The 18,111-nt window shown below is 47.0% G+C and overlaps 1 protein-coding gene across 1 annotated transcript in view; it reads right to left on the bottom strand.

Moving 5' to 3' along the window:
• Positions 1-18,111, bottom strand: part of RFTN1 (raftlin, lipid raft linker 1) — a 117,554-nt gene that overhangs the window by 28,779 nt on the left and 70,664 nt on the right. Inside the window, exon 6 of the mRNA XM_012663222.1 lies at positions 13,656-13,771. Coding sequence (XP_012518676.1) covers positions 13,656-13,771 — 116 coding nt within the window. The remainder of the gene's footprint in view (positions 1-13,655; positions 13,772-18,111) is intronic.

Here is an 18,111-nt window from a genome sequence, read left to right as displayed (position 1 = left end):
ATGGGATGCCTAGCTATCTCATTAAACATTACTTCTGGGTGAATCTATGGGGATGTTTCTGGAAGATATTAGCATGTGATTGGGCGGACTGGGTAAAGCAGGTGGCTTCCCCCACTGGGCATCACCTAATCACTGAGGACCTGAACAGAGCAGAAGGCAGAGGAAGACGATGCAGGAACACTGGTGGTCCTGGTGCTCAGTGCGTGGGACCCGGACTGGAATCTCCACCATCGGCCCCCCAGCTCTCAGGCCTTTGAACTACTCCATCAGCTTTCGTGGGTGTCCAGCTTGCAGACAGCAGACTGTGGGACTTCTTAGCCTCCACAGCCACGTGGGCCAATACCTTATAATAAATCCCTTTGTTTATGTATACTTTTGTAGATGTATAAAATCTCCCATTGTTCTGTTTTACCAGAAGGCCCTAATACACCTCCTCCTTATCATTCTGTGGCATACAGTGAATGTTATAAAGCACACTGTTTTTAAAAATTGCACTTGTCACAGGATTTTGAAAACATGATCATTTCTTTCACCCTCTCTTCCTCTGTAGCAAGACTAAGTTCACTTTGCCCCACGATCTTCACCAGAACAGCAGGCTCGCTTCTCCCCTCGCACCAGCTTTAAAAGCCTCCCGTGATTTAGGGATTCAGCTCCCCTCAGGAAGCTTGACAGTGAAGAGAAACACAGATGACCGTGGAAAGGCCAGGGGCTGGGCATTCGTCTTTAATGACTGCACTCCTTCCCTTGAGTTAAAGGGAATCAATCCTTGCTGCCTGCATTTCCTCCATCTGTCGTGTTCTCACAGGGGCTGACACACAGTAGGAACTCAATATTTATTTCTTGAATAAATTTTTAAAAGGTCTAACTTACTTGTATAACTAAATTTTGTACAGAACGTGAAATATGGATGTCCAAGAGAATAGGACGATCAAATTTATGGAAGAAAACAGTGCAGACAGAGATTAAAAGTCAAATTCTTTCTTTCATTATCCCACTATCCAAACTGTCAACATGTCCAGGCTTCTTGAAAGCATCTCCAGGGGCGTCCACTGCTTTCTAGTTCCACTCAGTGGCAAATGCCAATGACAGCCCCTCCATGGCCCAGTCCCCACTTCCTAGCTGACACTTCCTCCAGACCCAGATAACATGACTCTTGACAGTGACCTGGGTCTGTGACTCAGCCCTGGCCAATGAGACCTGGGGGAAACTCTGCGCAGGTGTTTCTGGGAAAGGTTTTACTTGCTACTGAAAAGGGACACGTGACAGGGGAAAAAGATGCCCCTGTTCATCCCAGCTATCAATATGTCTGCAGGAGACACCTGGAATCGCTGCAGCCACCTTGCGAATAGGATCACGAGGACAGACCTGATGACCAGAGTGCAGAAAGGTGGCAGCACCTGGGCCCCTGATGACATTCTTAAGCCACTGAAAACACTGACTCTGCGACCTCTCCGCCTTCCTCCAGAAGTCCTGCTCAGTGGGATGAGATGGAAAATCCCCACTGCTTAAGCCACTGTTACAGTCGGATATTCTGCTGTGGACAGGGGAAAGCATCCTAACCCATACCCACGACCACCACCCTTACTCTCTCCTCCTGGGCTTCTGTCTGCTTTTCCCCCATTCCGGTCCATCCCTCCAAGCCACATCACTCCAGGGCCAACTGCCCTGATGCACGGCCCTCGGACGAAACCCCCACCACAGTGCCCTTCGACCCAGCAGGAAGCCGAGGCTCCTGCCTCAACCACAGACTCTTCACATGCAGACATATCGTCCAGCACACTTCACAGGGCAGCTCTGGAGAGACGTCCATGCAGGTGGTATCGATTTCCTAGGGCTGCTGTATCAAGGGACCACAAACTTGGTAGCTTATAACAGTAGGCATTTATTCCCTCACAGTTCTAGAGGTCAGAAGTCCAAAATCAGTATCACCAGGCCCAAATCAAGCTTTTAACAGGCCCACGCTCCCTGTAGATGTTCTGGGGGAGAACCCATTCCTTGCCCTTTCCAGCGCTGGTGGCTGCTGGCATTCCTTGGTTTGTGGCCACATCACCCCAATCTCCAAGGCCGGCGTTCTCAAGTCTCTGCTCGGTCATCACGTCACCTCGTCCTCTGTGTATGCAAAATCTCCCCCTGCCTCCCTTTTACACGGATACATGTGGCTGCATTTAGAGCCACCCAGGTAAGCCAGGACAATCTTCCATCTCGGGATCCTTAACTTTAATTATATCCACAAAGACGTTTTTTTTCCAAATAATGTAACACAGCTTCCAGGGATTAGGGCTTGATACTTTGGGGGTGTTATTCAGCCTACAACACACACATGTGGGTGCACACCCACCTCTGTCACCTCTGGAAGGAGCTGCCTCTGGGAAAGGGGAACCAGAGGACTGAGTGACCGGTCAGAAGCTAGAGGAGAATTCATTTTTTACTTTATATACTTCTGTACTGTAAGAATTTTGTTTAAAATTATTATAAAACCCCCAGTAATTTTTATCTCACTTTGCAACATAATTCATATTACTGCATGGAATTTTTAAAAAGCAACACGCTCTGTCTTAGGCCAGGTATCCCAGAAGGAGACCCTAAGACAAGGATTTATGTGCAAGTCACTTACTAAGGAAGTTCGACCAGTAAGGGAGTGGGGGAGGCTGGACAAAAAAGCAGAAGCCCAGCAAGGACACGGTTTTAAGCAACATTCCCTGACCAGTAACTCGGTGTGATCCTGTGGAGAGCTCTGGAGGGTCCGTTATGCTCAGAGCTGTCCCCGGCTGAGGCCAGGGAGCTGGGCTTTCACACACCCACACTTCTCCGTCGTTGACAAGGACTAACCCAGGGCACTGTGGCTCCAGTAGCCAGGAATAGGCTTCCTCATGGAGGCCCAGGCACTGGCTCATAGAGGAGAAAGCACAATGGTAAAAAGGCATCTAGGAGAACACGGACATTATCCCTTAAATGTTCTAATTGTGAAAAAAAATTAATAGATGTGCCTTTTCTTCTAGCCTGCCTTGTCCCTGCCATTTCCCGCCAGCAGGAAGCCCCCGACCCCACCCCAATTCCCTTAACTCATCCAAATCCTGACTCAGCTGTCAACACCCAGCTGGAGCTCACTGTGCCCAGGAGGCCTTGGCCAGTCTCTGGTTTCTCCCAGGGCACTTCTGGGCAGCAGGGCACCGTTAGCACCAAATGCCTTGCTGCTTCTTTTGTAGCAAGCCTTCTTCCCATCTGGGTGCTCCTTGAGGGGCGGGGCCTCAGCAAACATCCCTCTTTGTTCTTGTTCTTGGGCATCAAGGAGCAGGTCACTCCTCTGACCCTGCAGGGTTCCCCAATTCCCCGAGAGTTCGCTGTTATGTAACCACTAATCTCCACCATCCTAAATCATTCTCATTCCCATGCAGTCTTCCAGGGAGGGGTGCCAGCCCACCTCACCTCTCCCACCGGGAAGCTGGAGGGCTGGCTGTGGCCCAACAGCCCATCCTCTCTGCATCTCGCCACTGCTACAGTCAACGCGACACTTCGGGACCCTCAAGTCAAGGGGCTGCTGCTAAGGAGGAGACAGAGGGGAAATTCCGGCTGAAAAAGATAAAAGAAGGACAGCCAGCCACCCGGGGCTCCACTGCCCCAGCACAGCGCCGCAGTTTCAGATCAGAAGTCAGGACTCGATCATCTGATAGAGGCTTTTTTGGTCACTATTTTTAAATACAGTCTCTTCTCCATCACTCTGGGGAGGGAACTTACTTGCTTGGGGAACACAAATTGTACAAAGTATGCTTTTCTCTGTCAAGTTCCTAACAGCGGAAGAGCACTCGAGGCCCTCTCTAGAGACAAGAAAAAGGATTTCAAAAGTTCAGGGGAAAGTTCAACATGGCCCTGGGGCAAGAAATGCTCACAGGGAAGCTGGCTCCAGTTGGAAGTGTCACCCTAAAATAAAAGTTGGAAGCACTAAGGAAACCAGTGTGGCCGTAGAAATGATGAGTATGGATTTACAAGGACAGAGGGGGTACCTGACCCTCCAGGGACGGTGACAAGAGTGAGGCAAACCCAAAAGAGAAAGGTTAAGCCCAGAGTGAGATGAGGTATATGGGCCTACACACACGCACACATGTGAACACACACACGCGCACACACACACACACACGCGCACACACACACACACACTCACTCCATTTAAAATTATGTTCAAAGCAAAAAGTTATATAAGGAAAAGAATATGTTGAAGACAATAAAAAGTGGAATTATTCAGCTCCTATTTTACTTTCTTTTCTACAAGGAGACAAATATAACTAAAGTCTGAGAGATTTTTGTTTCCCCATTAATGGAACCACACTATTTGCATCTGTATTAATGAGAATTTTCCCAAGAAAGACAATTAATAGGATATCTATATCTGTATCTATGGCTTAAGAGATTATGGGAGCTGGCAAGTCCAAAGTTTGCAGGGCAGGGAAGTGCAGCAGCCTAGAAATTCTAGCAGGAGTTGATGTTACAATCCTCTGAAGGCAGAATTCCTTCCTCTTCTAGGGACCTTAGTGTTTTTTTTCTTAATCCCTTCAACTGATTAGATGAGGCTCACCCACATTATGAAGAATAACCTGTTTTACCCCTCTACTGATTTGAATGTTAATCATATCTAAAAATATTTTCACAGAAACATCTATATTGGTGTTTGACCAAACCACCAGGTACCACAGCCTAGTGAAGTTGACACATACAATTATCGTCACAGTATCATTCTGTAACTTGGATTTTTCTCTTAACATTTCCTGTAATTCTTTCCATATGAGTTTATACAGAAGGACCTCATCCATAACAAGAATATGCCATCTTTTGTTTGACCCTTCCCCTAATGATGGATAAGTATACTGTTTCCTTTTTGTCTATTTCTCACAATGCTGAGATGATATCCTTGCACGTGACTTCTCTTGAACAAAGGCATTTGTTTTTCTAGAACAGATGGACATGAGGTATGGAATTGCTGCGTTATGGATGGGGTGGGCACTTTAAAATTTTACTAAACGTTGGAAATCTGCCCTCCAAAGCAAACCTAAAAATTTTAAATGAGCTCAAGCCTAGATGAATCACATTTTAAGGAAAAAGTGCTCAGCCATGCTGTTCAGCACACTGGTGTGTCACTACCAAGGTGAGGTGGGACACAAGAACTTGACAGAAGTACTGAGAGAGCTGCTAGAATACACCTGCGGTTATCCCCACCACCTCACAGGGCTCACCTGTGCTGTGATTTGCTCTGGGGTGGGAATGGATGGAGGTACAGCCTGGAAGAGGTTTGTGTCCTAATTCCTGGTCCTTTCATGGGAGTGATTATTCACAGGAAAATCATGCATATCACAGGGAAAAAAAGGCAGAGAACTACTGTCTTTGGCGACTAAACACTATGATCTCAGAACCAATATAGTTATCTTGGAGAAACCATGGCAATGAAAAAAATGCCAGATGGTTTAAAAAGAACAAATATTGGCTTCCTTGCCAGGGCAGAAGGTGGTGAATTCCAGATAGCATAGAAATTGATGTTACTGCCTGGCAAATCCTAGAGCTGATTCTTGAAGAGATGGTTGGCAGCCTTTGGAAACAAAAGATTGATCCCCAGAAACCTGCAGAAGTTCAGGAAGAATAAATGAGATCCAATGTGTTGTAGCACAGGATGACAGGACAGGGTCACAAGTTACAGGACAGAGTAGGTTTCAATTACAGAAATGTATCTGGCCAAGCCTCTCATGAATGTCTTAGGGATAAATAAGATGCGCAAATGTAAGGTGGCACAATAGAGCCATCTGACGCCATGCAGAAGGGTTTGAGTTAGCGTTAGGGACTGGAGGAGAGATCCCTGCGGCATGCCACAGGACGGTGTCCTTCATGCAGCCTGTTCAACATTGGGACCAGTTAGGAGCCGCCTTACATATGAAACCTTCAGGAAGGCCAAAGCTGAGATGATCCCCCAGATGTAAGATGATATAATCATGATCAGAAATTTTCTCTTTTTTGAGACAGAGTCTCAGCTCTGTTGCCCCGGCTAGACTGCAGTGGTATCATCGTAGCTCACACTAACCTCAAACCGTTGGGCTCGAGTGATCCTCCTGCCTCAGCCTCCTGAGTAGCTGGGACTCAGGTGTGCAACACCATGCCTGGCTAATTTTTCTACTTTTAGTGGAGACGGGGTCTCGCTCTTGCTCAGGCTGGTCTCGAACTCCTGACCTCAAGCGATCCTCCCGCCTTGGCCTCCCAATGTACTAGGATTACAGGTGTGAGCCACCACAACGGGCCAGAAATGTCTTAATAAGCTGGGCAAATAGGCAGAAGCTAATAGGATGAGATAAAATGGGAGTCAGTTCAACAAGAGATTGAGTATGCAGATGCGGACAGAGGGGAGCTGACTCCACTGAGCCACACGTGACAAAATCTGTGGGGTTGCAGAGGCTGTAAAGAGCACCCCCAAAGCCGTTCCACCTTCAGCTGTCCCAGCAGAAGCCCAGGTCCAGCTTTAGGAAGGTCGAGTCCTCACAGGTAGCAGCTGATTTCGCGGATGCTCATGCCCTTCTGACCTCACCAACTGAGCACATCAAGGTGACTCTTACGCATTCCCAGACCTGTTTATAGCAGCGCTAATTTAAATAATTTAAACTGATAAACTGTAAGTGCGAAAAAAATTTTTTTCCTCAGAAAACTAAGTTGAATCCTTTGAAGAGACTCAACAAAGGACAGTCACTTAAAAATAACAACTGTGGCTGAATTAGATGTGGGTGTGGAGAAGCTAGAAAAGACTAGAAAAAAATCTTGAAGACACAGGATTGTGCAGTCATATCCCTTTGACACTGTACAGAAACTGACACTGGCCATCGTAGATAGCACACTTTGGGTGTGGTTTGCACAAGAAGGATGAAGTGGAATTCCAATCAGCAGATCCCAAACTCAAAAAGATTGGCAAATGGACATGTATTTACACCTTTTATGTTAAAATAAAATGTATAAAATATGAATATGATTTTCTTTGGTGCTCTTTGAATTTTTAAATTAACCCACCAGTCACCACATCAACTGCATCAGCTGTAAGTGCTTTTTCTACTGTCTTCTGTTCAGTTCTGGCGCTGCCTTTCAACAGCAGCACTGACGAGCTAGAACGTACGCCAGGAAAGGGATGAGGATGGAGAAGGCTCACAGCTCAAGGGGCACCAGTGGTGTCCAGGAACTCTGATGGGCTGTCAGGCTCCAGGATACCGGACTCAGAGAGAGGAAGAGGGTCTCTATTTCTGTCTCGCCCTTCACCTGCTCGGCTACATAGCTTTCACTGTCCTTTCAAAGAATCGCCCTTTCTACTCACACACTACATTGCACACTCAACGAAAGGAAACACAATACCTACTATAAATGCACTGATGATGGACTTTTATCCTACTCACAACTTCAGCTAAATTTAGGCGCGGGTTTCCATCTGAGAAGATGCAATCTTTGCATTTGACTCCACACGTTCCCTACCCAGCCTCCTCTGAGGAGGGAGAGAAGCTGTCTCACTGGTGACAGTAGGTTGACTGAGAGAGAAAGCGGTAGGAACAGGGGGCCTTACTATGTGCCAGGCACTGCATTCGCAACTTTTAAACTTATTTTCTCTTCTAATTCTCATCAACTGTGAGAGGTTGTTACCAGTAGCTCCATTTGTACGACTGAAAAGTAGAAAAACAAAGAAGGGATGGTTTACTTTTCATACAGGACGCACACCCAGGCCAGGCTCCGGAATCTACGTTCTCTTGCCAGCCTGCTGCAGCACTGTGTGCCGGGCTGGGGAGAGCAGGGTGGGGTTCCTGGTGAAAGCGTGTGTGTGGGAGTGTGGCTGTGCAGAGAGGGCGGCCAGCAGGCAGCTGGAACTGGAGGGCACACCCACACACAGGCTGAGCATCGGGCACGGGAGTAAAGAGGCAGCGAAGGGGCCGCGCAGGCCCCACTGGGAAAGGTGAGAGCGGCTCGGAGCCCAGGAGGCCGTGGGCTGGCCTGCGAGGACACAGGTTACCAGACAAGCAGGGTCAACCAGAAGCCAAAAGGGACCTGCCCAGGGCTTAAAAAGGAAAGACGTTTCCCAGAGGCCAAAAAGGTGGGGGCGAGGGGGAGTAGCTGGGTCTGGAGGGCAGAAGGTGTGGGAGCTGGACAAACACCCACAGGCCCTGGAGCAGGCCATGCAGAGAGGGGCTGTCTGAGGGCTAGAGCCAGGGTCTGGCAGAGCCTCTGCAAAATGCTGAGTTGTGGGCAAACTCGTCCTGGTCTGGACAGTGCTGGGCTGCGCTGGTGACACAGCTGTCTGTACTTAGTTCCTGCAAGGCAGGGATTCTCAAAGTGTGGCCTCCACATCAGCAGCACCAGCTTACTCGAAAAGGTGTTAGAAATGCAAATTATTGGGCCCATCTCACACCCACTGTTATAGTCTAAATGTTTTGTATCCTCCCCAAATTCATAAACTGAAGTTCTAAGCCCTAGTGTGCCTGTATTTGGAGATGGGGTCTCTAGAAAAGTAATTAAGGGTAAATGGAGTTGTGAGGCTGGGGCCCTCACCTGATAGGATTAGTGTCCTTATGAGAAGAGGCACCAGATTGCTGCACACTCTCTCTCTGCTTCCCACCCCGACTCCCAAGCACTGAGCGCACATGTGCTCGGAGGAAAGGCCATTGCGAGGACGTAGTGAGAGGGAAGCCATCTGCAAGCCAGGAAGGGAGCCCTCACCAGAAACCGGTCCCTGCCAGACCCTTGATCTTGGACTTTGCAGCCTCCAAAACTGTGAGGAAATAAAAGTCTGTTGTGTAAGCAACCCAGGCTGTGGTATTTTGTTATGGCAGCCCAAGCAGACCTACTGAATGGGAAACTTTGGAGGTAGAGTTATATCTGTGTTTCCAAAGGCTCTTCAGATGATTCTGATACAGGCTCAATTTTAGAAGTGGTCTACCTTGAGCTGAACCAAAAGACCTTTAACACAATTCAGCAAACATTTACTAGAGTGCCTTGGAGAACAAAGATGAATATTCCCAGGTCAAATTCACAATGGTGGGAGAGAGGTGGATAAATAAATAACAATGATACGGCCGGGTGCAGTGGCTCATGCCTGTAATACTAGCACTCTGGGAGGCCGAGGCAGGAGGATTGCTTGAGCACAAGAGTTCGAGACCAGCCTCAGCAAGAGTGAGACCCCATCTTTACTAAAAATAGAAAAATTAGCCAAGCGTTGTGGTACACACCTATTGTCCCAGCTACTCAGGAGGCTGAGGCAGGAGGATCCCTTGAGCTCAGGAGTTTGAGATTGCAGTGAGCTACAATGAAGTCACTGCACTCTACCCAGGGCAACAGAGTGAGACTGTGTCTCAAATAAGAATTTAATAAATAAATAGTAATGACAGAGTACAAAAGGAGCCATGACAGCTTTTGCACAGAGAGATATGGGAACACAGAAGAGGAGTCTTTGACCCTGCAGGAGGTGACCTATGAGCTGACCCCTAAAGGCTGCTCCACCAGCTGTGAGGAGGAAGAGAAACCCACAAACCAAGGGGTAGAGTCTGCCCAGAAGAAATCTCCCCTCCTTTTACCCTTGGGAGATGCCAATCTCAGAGGCTGTCTTAGCCTGAATACATGGAGCAGAAACTTGAGACAGCATGGGCAGTGAGCCCTGAGGTCCCCCAGGATGCCTCAGTCCCCTCTTTTGACATAATTCTGTCACCCAGGCCTTGGCACTCTGGACCTATGATGGGAGTGGCAGCCTCAACAACCTTGGAAATGCTTTCAGGGTCATTCCTCCACTGTATTGGTGAACAGCATCTGGCTTCCTTCTACCCATACTAACCTCCTCATCAAACAGTAGCTTGACCACCATTGGTTTTCTTTCCTGAATATGCCTCTTCTTTCTTGACAACACAGCCAGGCTGAGAATTTTCCAAATCATTAAGTTCTACTTCCTTTTGATTATAAACTTCATCTTCAATTTGTTTCTCTCTTCTCATGTTTTATTATAAGCAGTCAAGAGAAGCCATGCTACACCTGGACACTTTGCTTAGAGACTTTGTCCACCAAATATCCTGTTTCGTCCCTCTTAAGTTCTGCCTTCCATGAAGCATTAGGACACGGACACATTCAGCCAAGTTCTTTTCCACTTTGTAACAAGGATGGCCTTTCCTCCAGTTTCCCATACTTGTTCCTCATTTCCATCTGAGACCTCATCAGAATGGCCTTCACTTCCATATTTCTACCCACATTCTAAACACGACCCCTTAGATAATCTCTGAGAAGGCTGAGGCTCCCTCTTCAGCTCTCCTCTTCCAGGCCTTCACCAGAATCGCGTTAGCGATTCACAGCAATCTAGGCTTTTCCTAGCATGCACCTCCAAACTCTACCAGCCTCTACCGTTACCCAGTTCCACAGCTGCTTCCACATTTCCAGGTATTTGTTAGAGCAACAGCCCACTTCTCCGTACCAGTTTCTGTCTCAATCTGTTCCTGCTGCTATAACAAAATACCATAGACTGGGCAATTTATAAACAGTACAAATTTATTTCTCACAGTTCTGGAAGCTGGGAAGTTCAAGACCATGCACCAATAGGTCTGGTGTTTGGTGAGGCCCGTTCCTCATAGATGGTGCCATCTAGGTGTCCTCACATGGACGGAGGGATGGAAGGAGGCAAACACTGTGTCCTCACACGGCAAAAGGCAGGAAGGCAAAGAGGGGAGGCAGCTCTCTGAAGCCTCGTTTGTAAAGGCATTAATCCCATCCGTGCGGGTGGAGCCTTCACAGCCTCACCACCGCCCAAGGGCCCCACCCTTTAAGACCATCACCTTGGGGTACAGTTCCAACATGAATGTTGGAGGGACACAAACATTCGAACCATAGTAGAGGGTGGTGCTGCTGAAGGTAGGAGTCTATTTCTACTGTGGGAAATTCAGGATGCTTCAGAAACACCAGACGGGAGAGGAAGTCTGAAGACTTGTGCACGGAAACCTGGTGAACAACATCAAAACCATCAATCCTCTCGTCATCATTCTCATGGGAATTAAGAAAATCTGCTTCGGCCTAACTGGATACCAGCCACACCTTTATATTATAATATTGAAATGTGATGAAACAAAGGCCCATCCAGAGTATACGGGTAGATGCTTACAACTGGTTCTCCAGGCAAAAGAAAACCCAATTTCTAGTGTTTGCCAATTTCCATGCTGTAAATGCTTCCATCATGGTCAGTTTCAAACTATAAACCTACTGTCGCTGAACGTGGAGTTGGGGAGAGACGCACAGCACCGGCTGTGTGAGTGCTGCACACCACTGGGCCCGTCACAGGTCTTTAAAACCCAATTTCCAAGGATTTCTGGGGAACAGTGAAAGTGGCATTCCTAAAGGAGGGTTCCCAAAACTAATGTCATCAAATCATTTAATGCATAAAAATAAGAGGGCAAGAGGAAAAAAGGTCAAACATCTGAGAAGGAAATAACATTGACAAATAAACCTACTAGAAGCCAATCTGCATATCCAGAAAAAGTTTCCGAACAAATGTTAATCTTTCCCGATCTAACTTCTTAATCCATATCATTGACCTCTTCATGAATTTAAAAGAGGACTGTGTCCTTATTTCAGTTTGTAACTTTGTCTTCCGCCCACAAACACTTTAAAAAGGATGCCTTCACTTCAGCTGCCCATCAAGATCACAGTAGTTTAAAAGGCTGAAGAACGACAAAGCACTGGGGTACTTCTCCCCTCACTCGTCTCACCAAATAACGTCTGGCCATAGACACGTGGTGAGACTGGCACATCGGTACAGTGGTTTTTAGACGGAGTGAGAGTCAGAATCTCCTGCAGGGCGTGGTAAAACACAGCTTGCTGGGCCCCACCCCAGAGCTTCTGATTCAGCAGATCCCGAGAATCTGCATTCCCCAAAACTTCCCAGTGATGCTGATGCTGCCGGTCCTGGAACCGCACTCTGAGAACCACTTTGTAAGACTGTCTTTGGATCCCTGCCATCAAGTCATCTTTTTTGAGGAAACCACAAAGCCCTCCCTTAACAGCCATTTTAACGTGCAGACAGCAGGAATTTTACACAGTCCCCAGGGCCTGCCAATCACGCCGCACAGGCACATGTTTTGGGGTGCAGCCAGCCATGCATCGCTACTGTTAATAGCCAAATGTCACAGAGCAAACTGAAAGCCAAAGCACATGGGCTGCTCGGTCCTTACGATCCTAAACCTGCTACTCCTGGTATTTCGCATGTCACCACTACACATGTGGGCTGGATGAACTGCCCATGGCACATTGGAGGAAGTTTAGGGCCCTGAGAGGTGACACGACGCACCCACATTGGGCTCTGCTTTCCAGTGAGGGGCATGGAGGCTGGAGAGACCCACGCGCACCAGGGTCACTTGGGAGTAACTGGTGGAGCCCGACCGCAAACCAGCTGCCACCTGTTCCTCACTTCCCTTACTACATATGCCCTCAGGACGTCTGGACCCCATACTAACTGGCCCTGGACGCTGGGATTTTGCAGCTCCTTCTTCTGATTACTTCAGTTTCTCTGTGCGCTCCGCTGCCGTCACACTTGCAAGCAGCTATCTCCCACCACTGCTCAGATACAGGCATGCCCCTCCACGCTTCATGCCTGCTCCCAGCTGCTGCAGCTTCGAAGCGGAGTACCAGTGTCCTGGGGGCGTCTGACACCCACCCCACACACAGCAACCAGGCCAGGGACTGCCTCAAGGCTGCGGTTCTGGCAGGCACAAGGGTAAGCAAGCACTAGCTGTCTGGCGGGGGGTCCCCACACACCTAATTAAGAGATGCAGCCACCTGTCTTGCTCTGACCTGGAGAGCCCAGATGGGTACGGGCCTCAGAGCGACACCAATCCTGTGTTCTTCCAAGGCGTTCAGAAATCAGCTCTCTATGTGCAAACAGCTTCTCCCTTTACATCCCAGATGCTGTGTGTACCAGAGACTAGTCTAAAAAGTCCGTGCCTCCACAGTTAGAGAAACGCCTTCCAGGTACACACCAGTGAATCTTAGCAATAAATCAGCTCCTTCAAAGTCCCAGCAGAATGTGGCTTGAGGAATTCCTCTGCCCACAGCAATTTGGTAGCCTCATGGGTTAAACATTTCTCTTATGCATCATCCTTCAGCACTTCATGTGTAACCTTGGACCAGGAACCTAACCTCTCTGTGCCTCAGTTTCCTCATGTTTAAAACAGAGGCAATAACAGTACTTACCTCACATGCTCATTGTGAAGATTATGCGAGCTCGTGTGCATAAATCTCTTCGAAGGATTGCTGGCAGAGGGAACCATGGGGTCTGGCTCCAATAACAATGTTGCTCTGATTGTTACAGAGGCCACAAACTATGCAGCCTCATTTATGTCACTTAGAGTTTTCAGTTATATGCAAATTGATGAAAGACAACTCTCTTTCCACTGAATGGCTGGACACACGCAATGTGTCTTTCCTGCAGAAACGGAAAAGGACCCACCCCTACCTGGGGGTGGGAAAGAAGCATGAAAGGACTAAGGGGGTCCTTGTAGGAGCCACCAGGACAACTCCCCTTCAGAAGAAAGCCTCAGCTGAGCAACAGCCCCACGGCTGGATGGAGCAAGCGGATAAAACAATCGCTGTCCAAACAAAAGAAGCAGAGCTGCCAACCCCATACTTACTTCCAGGACCGTCCATTGTTCGACAACAATAGCATCATAGCCCTGTATGGTTTTGCTATCTTCTGTGGAAACAGCTTCAAAGATGAATACTCCATCTGTCAAGCCATGTAAGGAATCTGTGGAAAAAGAAAAAGACGGGAGGGGGGCTGTGTAAACCGTCTGTGGTAGAAGCTTTTTATAAGCAGCAAACATTTTCACTGCATTCATTAATAATCCCAATCAGAACATCTTTTCAGCATGTTAATTAAAGAAGGCACACACAGCCATAGAGTCTAGCCCCATCAGAATGAATGAGACTAATTTACCTCGCGGTTTTGAATAATATCCTTGATTTTATGAGCCCAAATTTCATTGTTAGCAATCACCATTTGATTTCACGCGTTTACCTTCCTTTTCACGCTCCAGCGTCAGGATGCACTGGGGAGAACTTATCCAGGGTAAAGCACAGCCATTTAGAGACAGCTTTGAGAAGGAAACTATATTTAGGTGAGAGTGATTTTTTTTTTAAGGGGGGATAGATGTAAAACACCATATCTGAGCCTGTCAGATGCACTCTACATACATTGATTCTTGGAAGGTCGCCTGATGTGGGCTGCTGTCCAGACATTTTAGGCAGCTCTTTTCTCTCAAAAGGTGGAACTGGGGGAGGGGGAATTTCCCCAAATGGGTGACCACTGGCGATGTTTCCTTGGCACTGCTCTAGTCCGAGCTCTGTACAATTCAACAAGTGTACGTGAAATGTATAGCGTGATCAAGAACTGTCTTAGGCGATGAGGATATAAAGAAAAATACAACAGGGTCCCTGCCCATGCGGAACACACTAAGGGAGGTACCTTTTGCCCTTTTGTGGTGCATGGCTTCTCAATGCCCTAGATTCATCTCGATAAGAAACTGCAGGAGAGAGGACGGGCTCAGAAGGTGAGTCCAGGCTCTACCACAAAAAGTGAAGTGACCTTTTCAGAGCCCTGGTCACTCATCTGTGAAACGGGGTTATGGACAGACAATCCCTCCTGGTCCCTAGATTCTATTCTATAAACACTGTCAATCATACTGTTATGGGTTGAATTACGTCCTCCCAAAATTCGTATGTTGAAGCCCTGAACCCCCCATGTGACTATATTTGGAGACAGAGCCTTTTGGGAGGTACTAAGGTAAATGAGGTCCTAGTCCTCTTTAACTAGGTTGGGGTGGGGCCCTAGTCCAGTAGACTGGTGTCCTTACAAGAAGAGGAAGAGAAGCCAGCGTGTTCTCGATATCTCTTCCTGTGTGTGCAAAAAGGAAAAGCCATGTGAGGACACAGTGAGAAGGCAGCTATCTGCAAGCCAGAAGAGCGCACTCACGAGAAACCAAACTGCTGGCACCCTGATCATGGACTTCTAGCTTCCAGAAGTACAGGAAAATAAACGTCCACTGCTCATACCTACTCTGTGGTATGCCGTTAGGGCAGTCCCAGCAAACTAACACCCATACAAAGCCCATTTCAATCATATGTTCTTTAAAAAGGGCAATTTTTAATAGGACAAATACATAATAATGTGACCTTTTTTCCCAAAGGGAGGGAAAGGGGACACATTCAGAAAGTCCTCTGAATCATGTTGGAGTTCCTGGAACTGCCAGTAATTTCCAGAAGTCACACACAAAAAAAGAAACAAAATTAAAAGGTCACCAACAGGAGAAAATTATTTGCAGCAACAAAAATAAAAGGCTAAGCTTAACATTCTTTTTTTTTTTAATTTCAGCATATTATGGGGGTACAGATGTTTAGGTTACGTATGTTGCCCTTGCCCCCCGCCCAAGTCCGAGTTTCAAATATGTCCATCCTTCGGGTGGTGCGCATTGCACTCTTTGTGTATGCATATACCCGTCCCCTCCTCCCTCCTCCCCCCTGCCCAACATCCAATAGATGTTATTCTCATATGTGCACTTATGTGGTAAGGCTAAGCTTAACATTCTTTATATATAAAAAGCTTTTTCAGCTCAATAGTTGAAAATACTAAAACACTAATAGAAACAGAGGACATGAACTAGCAATTAATTCTTTCGCTTTTTCTCTCTCCATGGCCAGTAAATATTGAAAAAAAATTTCAACCTCTCTTTTGTTTAGCAAGCTGGCAAATTTTGAAAAGCAAATTCTGACTGCTGGTAAAGGTACGGTTATACGGCAAAGTTCACAGTGCTTAAGGGAATTTTCATTGCAGTCTTTCTAAAGAGCAATTTAACAATGTCTCATGAGTTTGCCATAAAAAGTTCATCCTCTTTGACCCAGAAATGCTACCTCTTTTGGTCTATCCTGAGGTAATAACAACCAATGCCATCAAATATTCATCTACAAGGATTACTTACAAAATTACTTAAAAACTTAAACAATCTAAATGTTCAACGATCCAAATACTCAAACATAGAAAAATAGTTAAATAAATTCATGGGTTTCTGTACTATTAAATACTATACTGTCCCCCCAAAAATACCACTGGGGATTTAATGATTCAGAAAAATGCTTTAGATACAATAGTATGGGGGAAAACCAGGATACAAAACTGCTATATGAATTAAAAAATTCATTAAATTTTTTTAAATTAAAACATGTTAAAAAGGTTTAGACAAACTTTAAGGAAATACACAAAATGCTAGAAGCAGCTGTAAGTGGTGGAATTAAGTATAATTTGACTTTCCTTTTTTATCCTTTTCAAGAGTTAATACAGGCATAACATAAGTAAAGAGACAACACAGACAAAAAAGAATTTTTTGGAGAGGAAAAAACAATTTTCCTTTTCTCTCTTCTACATGACTCTTGAAGGCAGAAGTAGAATCAATGAATTTTAGAAATTATGGGGAGACAATTTGAGTACAATCTAAATAGGAAGAACCTTCCTTAGCGCAGTCTAAAAAGGGAAGGTGGGGCGTCAGAAGGGTGAGCGACGTGCTACTGGAGACACTCAAGCTCACACTGAACACCTCTCAGACACTCGCTCACTCGCTCCAGCACCGACTGAGCGCCTGTCACATGCCAAGTACTCTCGCAGCCACTGGAGGTCTCGCAAGCAGCAAGACAAAGTCGCTGCCGCCATGGAGCTCACTGGACAGTAGGAGAGGAAATAATAACCCAATGTCAGAGGTGATAAACACTGTAAAATATAAAGGGGCCAAGGAAGAGAGAGAAGGTGGAGGCAGTGGCTATTTTTGAAAGGGGCTTTCAGAATAGGGCTCCCCACCTTGAGTAGAGACATGAATGAACTAAGCAAGCAAGGGACATCGATGTGCAGGTCTGAGAACTCCGGGCAGAGGGCACAGGTGCTTAGACATGCAGAGTGAGTGAGAGGCAGCCAAGGACCAGATGAGCAGCAGAGTCGTGACCGAAGGAAGTCAAGACTGACCCAACTGGTGTGGAGACCAGCCGCTTAGGGGCTGACTAATGCATGTGACTTGCTTGGCCAATGGGATATTAGCAGGCGTGGTGCAAGCTGAGGCTGGACCAGCACCTGTGTGGTGGAGCTTGACGTCATGTGTCTCCACCACCACTGTGAGAGGACATGCTCCAGATGGCCAGTTGGTTCCAGGAAGATGGAAGACACTTGGGTGTCCCAGTGGAGCCCAGCTGAGACTCACTGACCATCAGATCTGTGAGGGAGCCCAGCTGAGACCAGCAGGGCTGCCTCAACAGAGCTGTTCCAGCCAACCCTAAAATCTGTCAGAATAAATCATTACTGTTTTAAGCCAATGAGTTCTGGAGTGGTTTGTTATACAGCATTACTGTGACAATAGCTAACTGATACAATGCCCAACCCAGACCTAAAAACATGAGAGCGGTGTACCTTGCTTAGCCTGGGGATATTCCTGATTATTCCGGAACAACTGAGATGCCGGAATAGTTCAACAAACCACAACTGTGAGGGTAGTAAGCACAGCAGCCTTGTCCTGATATTATCCAGTGACAATAATACTCCATTTCAAGTGAGATCCTGTGGTAAACCGGTAACATGCTCCAGTTCTTATCTGCTTCCTACCCTGAGAGTCTGTAAGCAAACGGCCTCCCACAGGTGCTAAGCCTGCCTCTCTCATCTGCTCTGCTGAGAAGTTTTCCCCAAGTGCTAGTTCAATGGCCTCCTAAGAGACATGTTACACAGGTGACCAGGCAAAAACCACTGCTCTTCAGCTGAACCACATCTCAAGTATTTTGGGGTTTAGGGCAAGCATGGACCAGAGCCCAGCTCACTTTTGAAGTTCTGGCCAACAGTCCAGAGGTCCAGCTAGAGCCCCAGTTACCATAGAGGCTTTCCCAAGTCCTGACCTGGAAATGCTCAAGAAGAGAAGACACTCAATGATTCCTGCAGGATTGTGTCAACACAGCACATATTTCCTCAAGGCTTCTCCAAAAATATGTTATATCCAATTTCCAATGCCTCTACCTACAGATCTCCTCAATGGAAAACCTCCAAACCCCTTCAATGTGCCTACC

Source organism: Propithecus coquereli, unplaced genomic scaffold (genome assembly GCF_000956105.1).
Source record: "Propithecus coquereli isolate 6110/MARCELLA unplaced genomic scaffold, Pcoq_1.0 Scaffold12, whole genome shotgun sequence".
Classification (NCBI taxonomy): Eukaryota; Metazoa; Chordata; class Mammalia; order Primates; family Indriidae; genus Propithecus; species Propithecus coquereli.
Note: the sequence above shows the minus strand (reverse complement) of the source record. Positions and strands in the feature narration are given on the sequence as shown.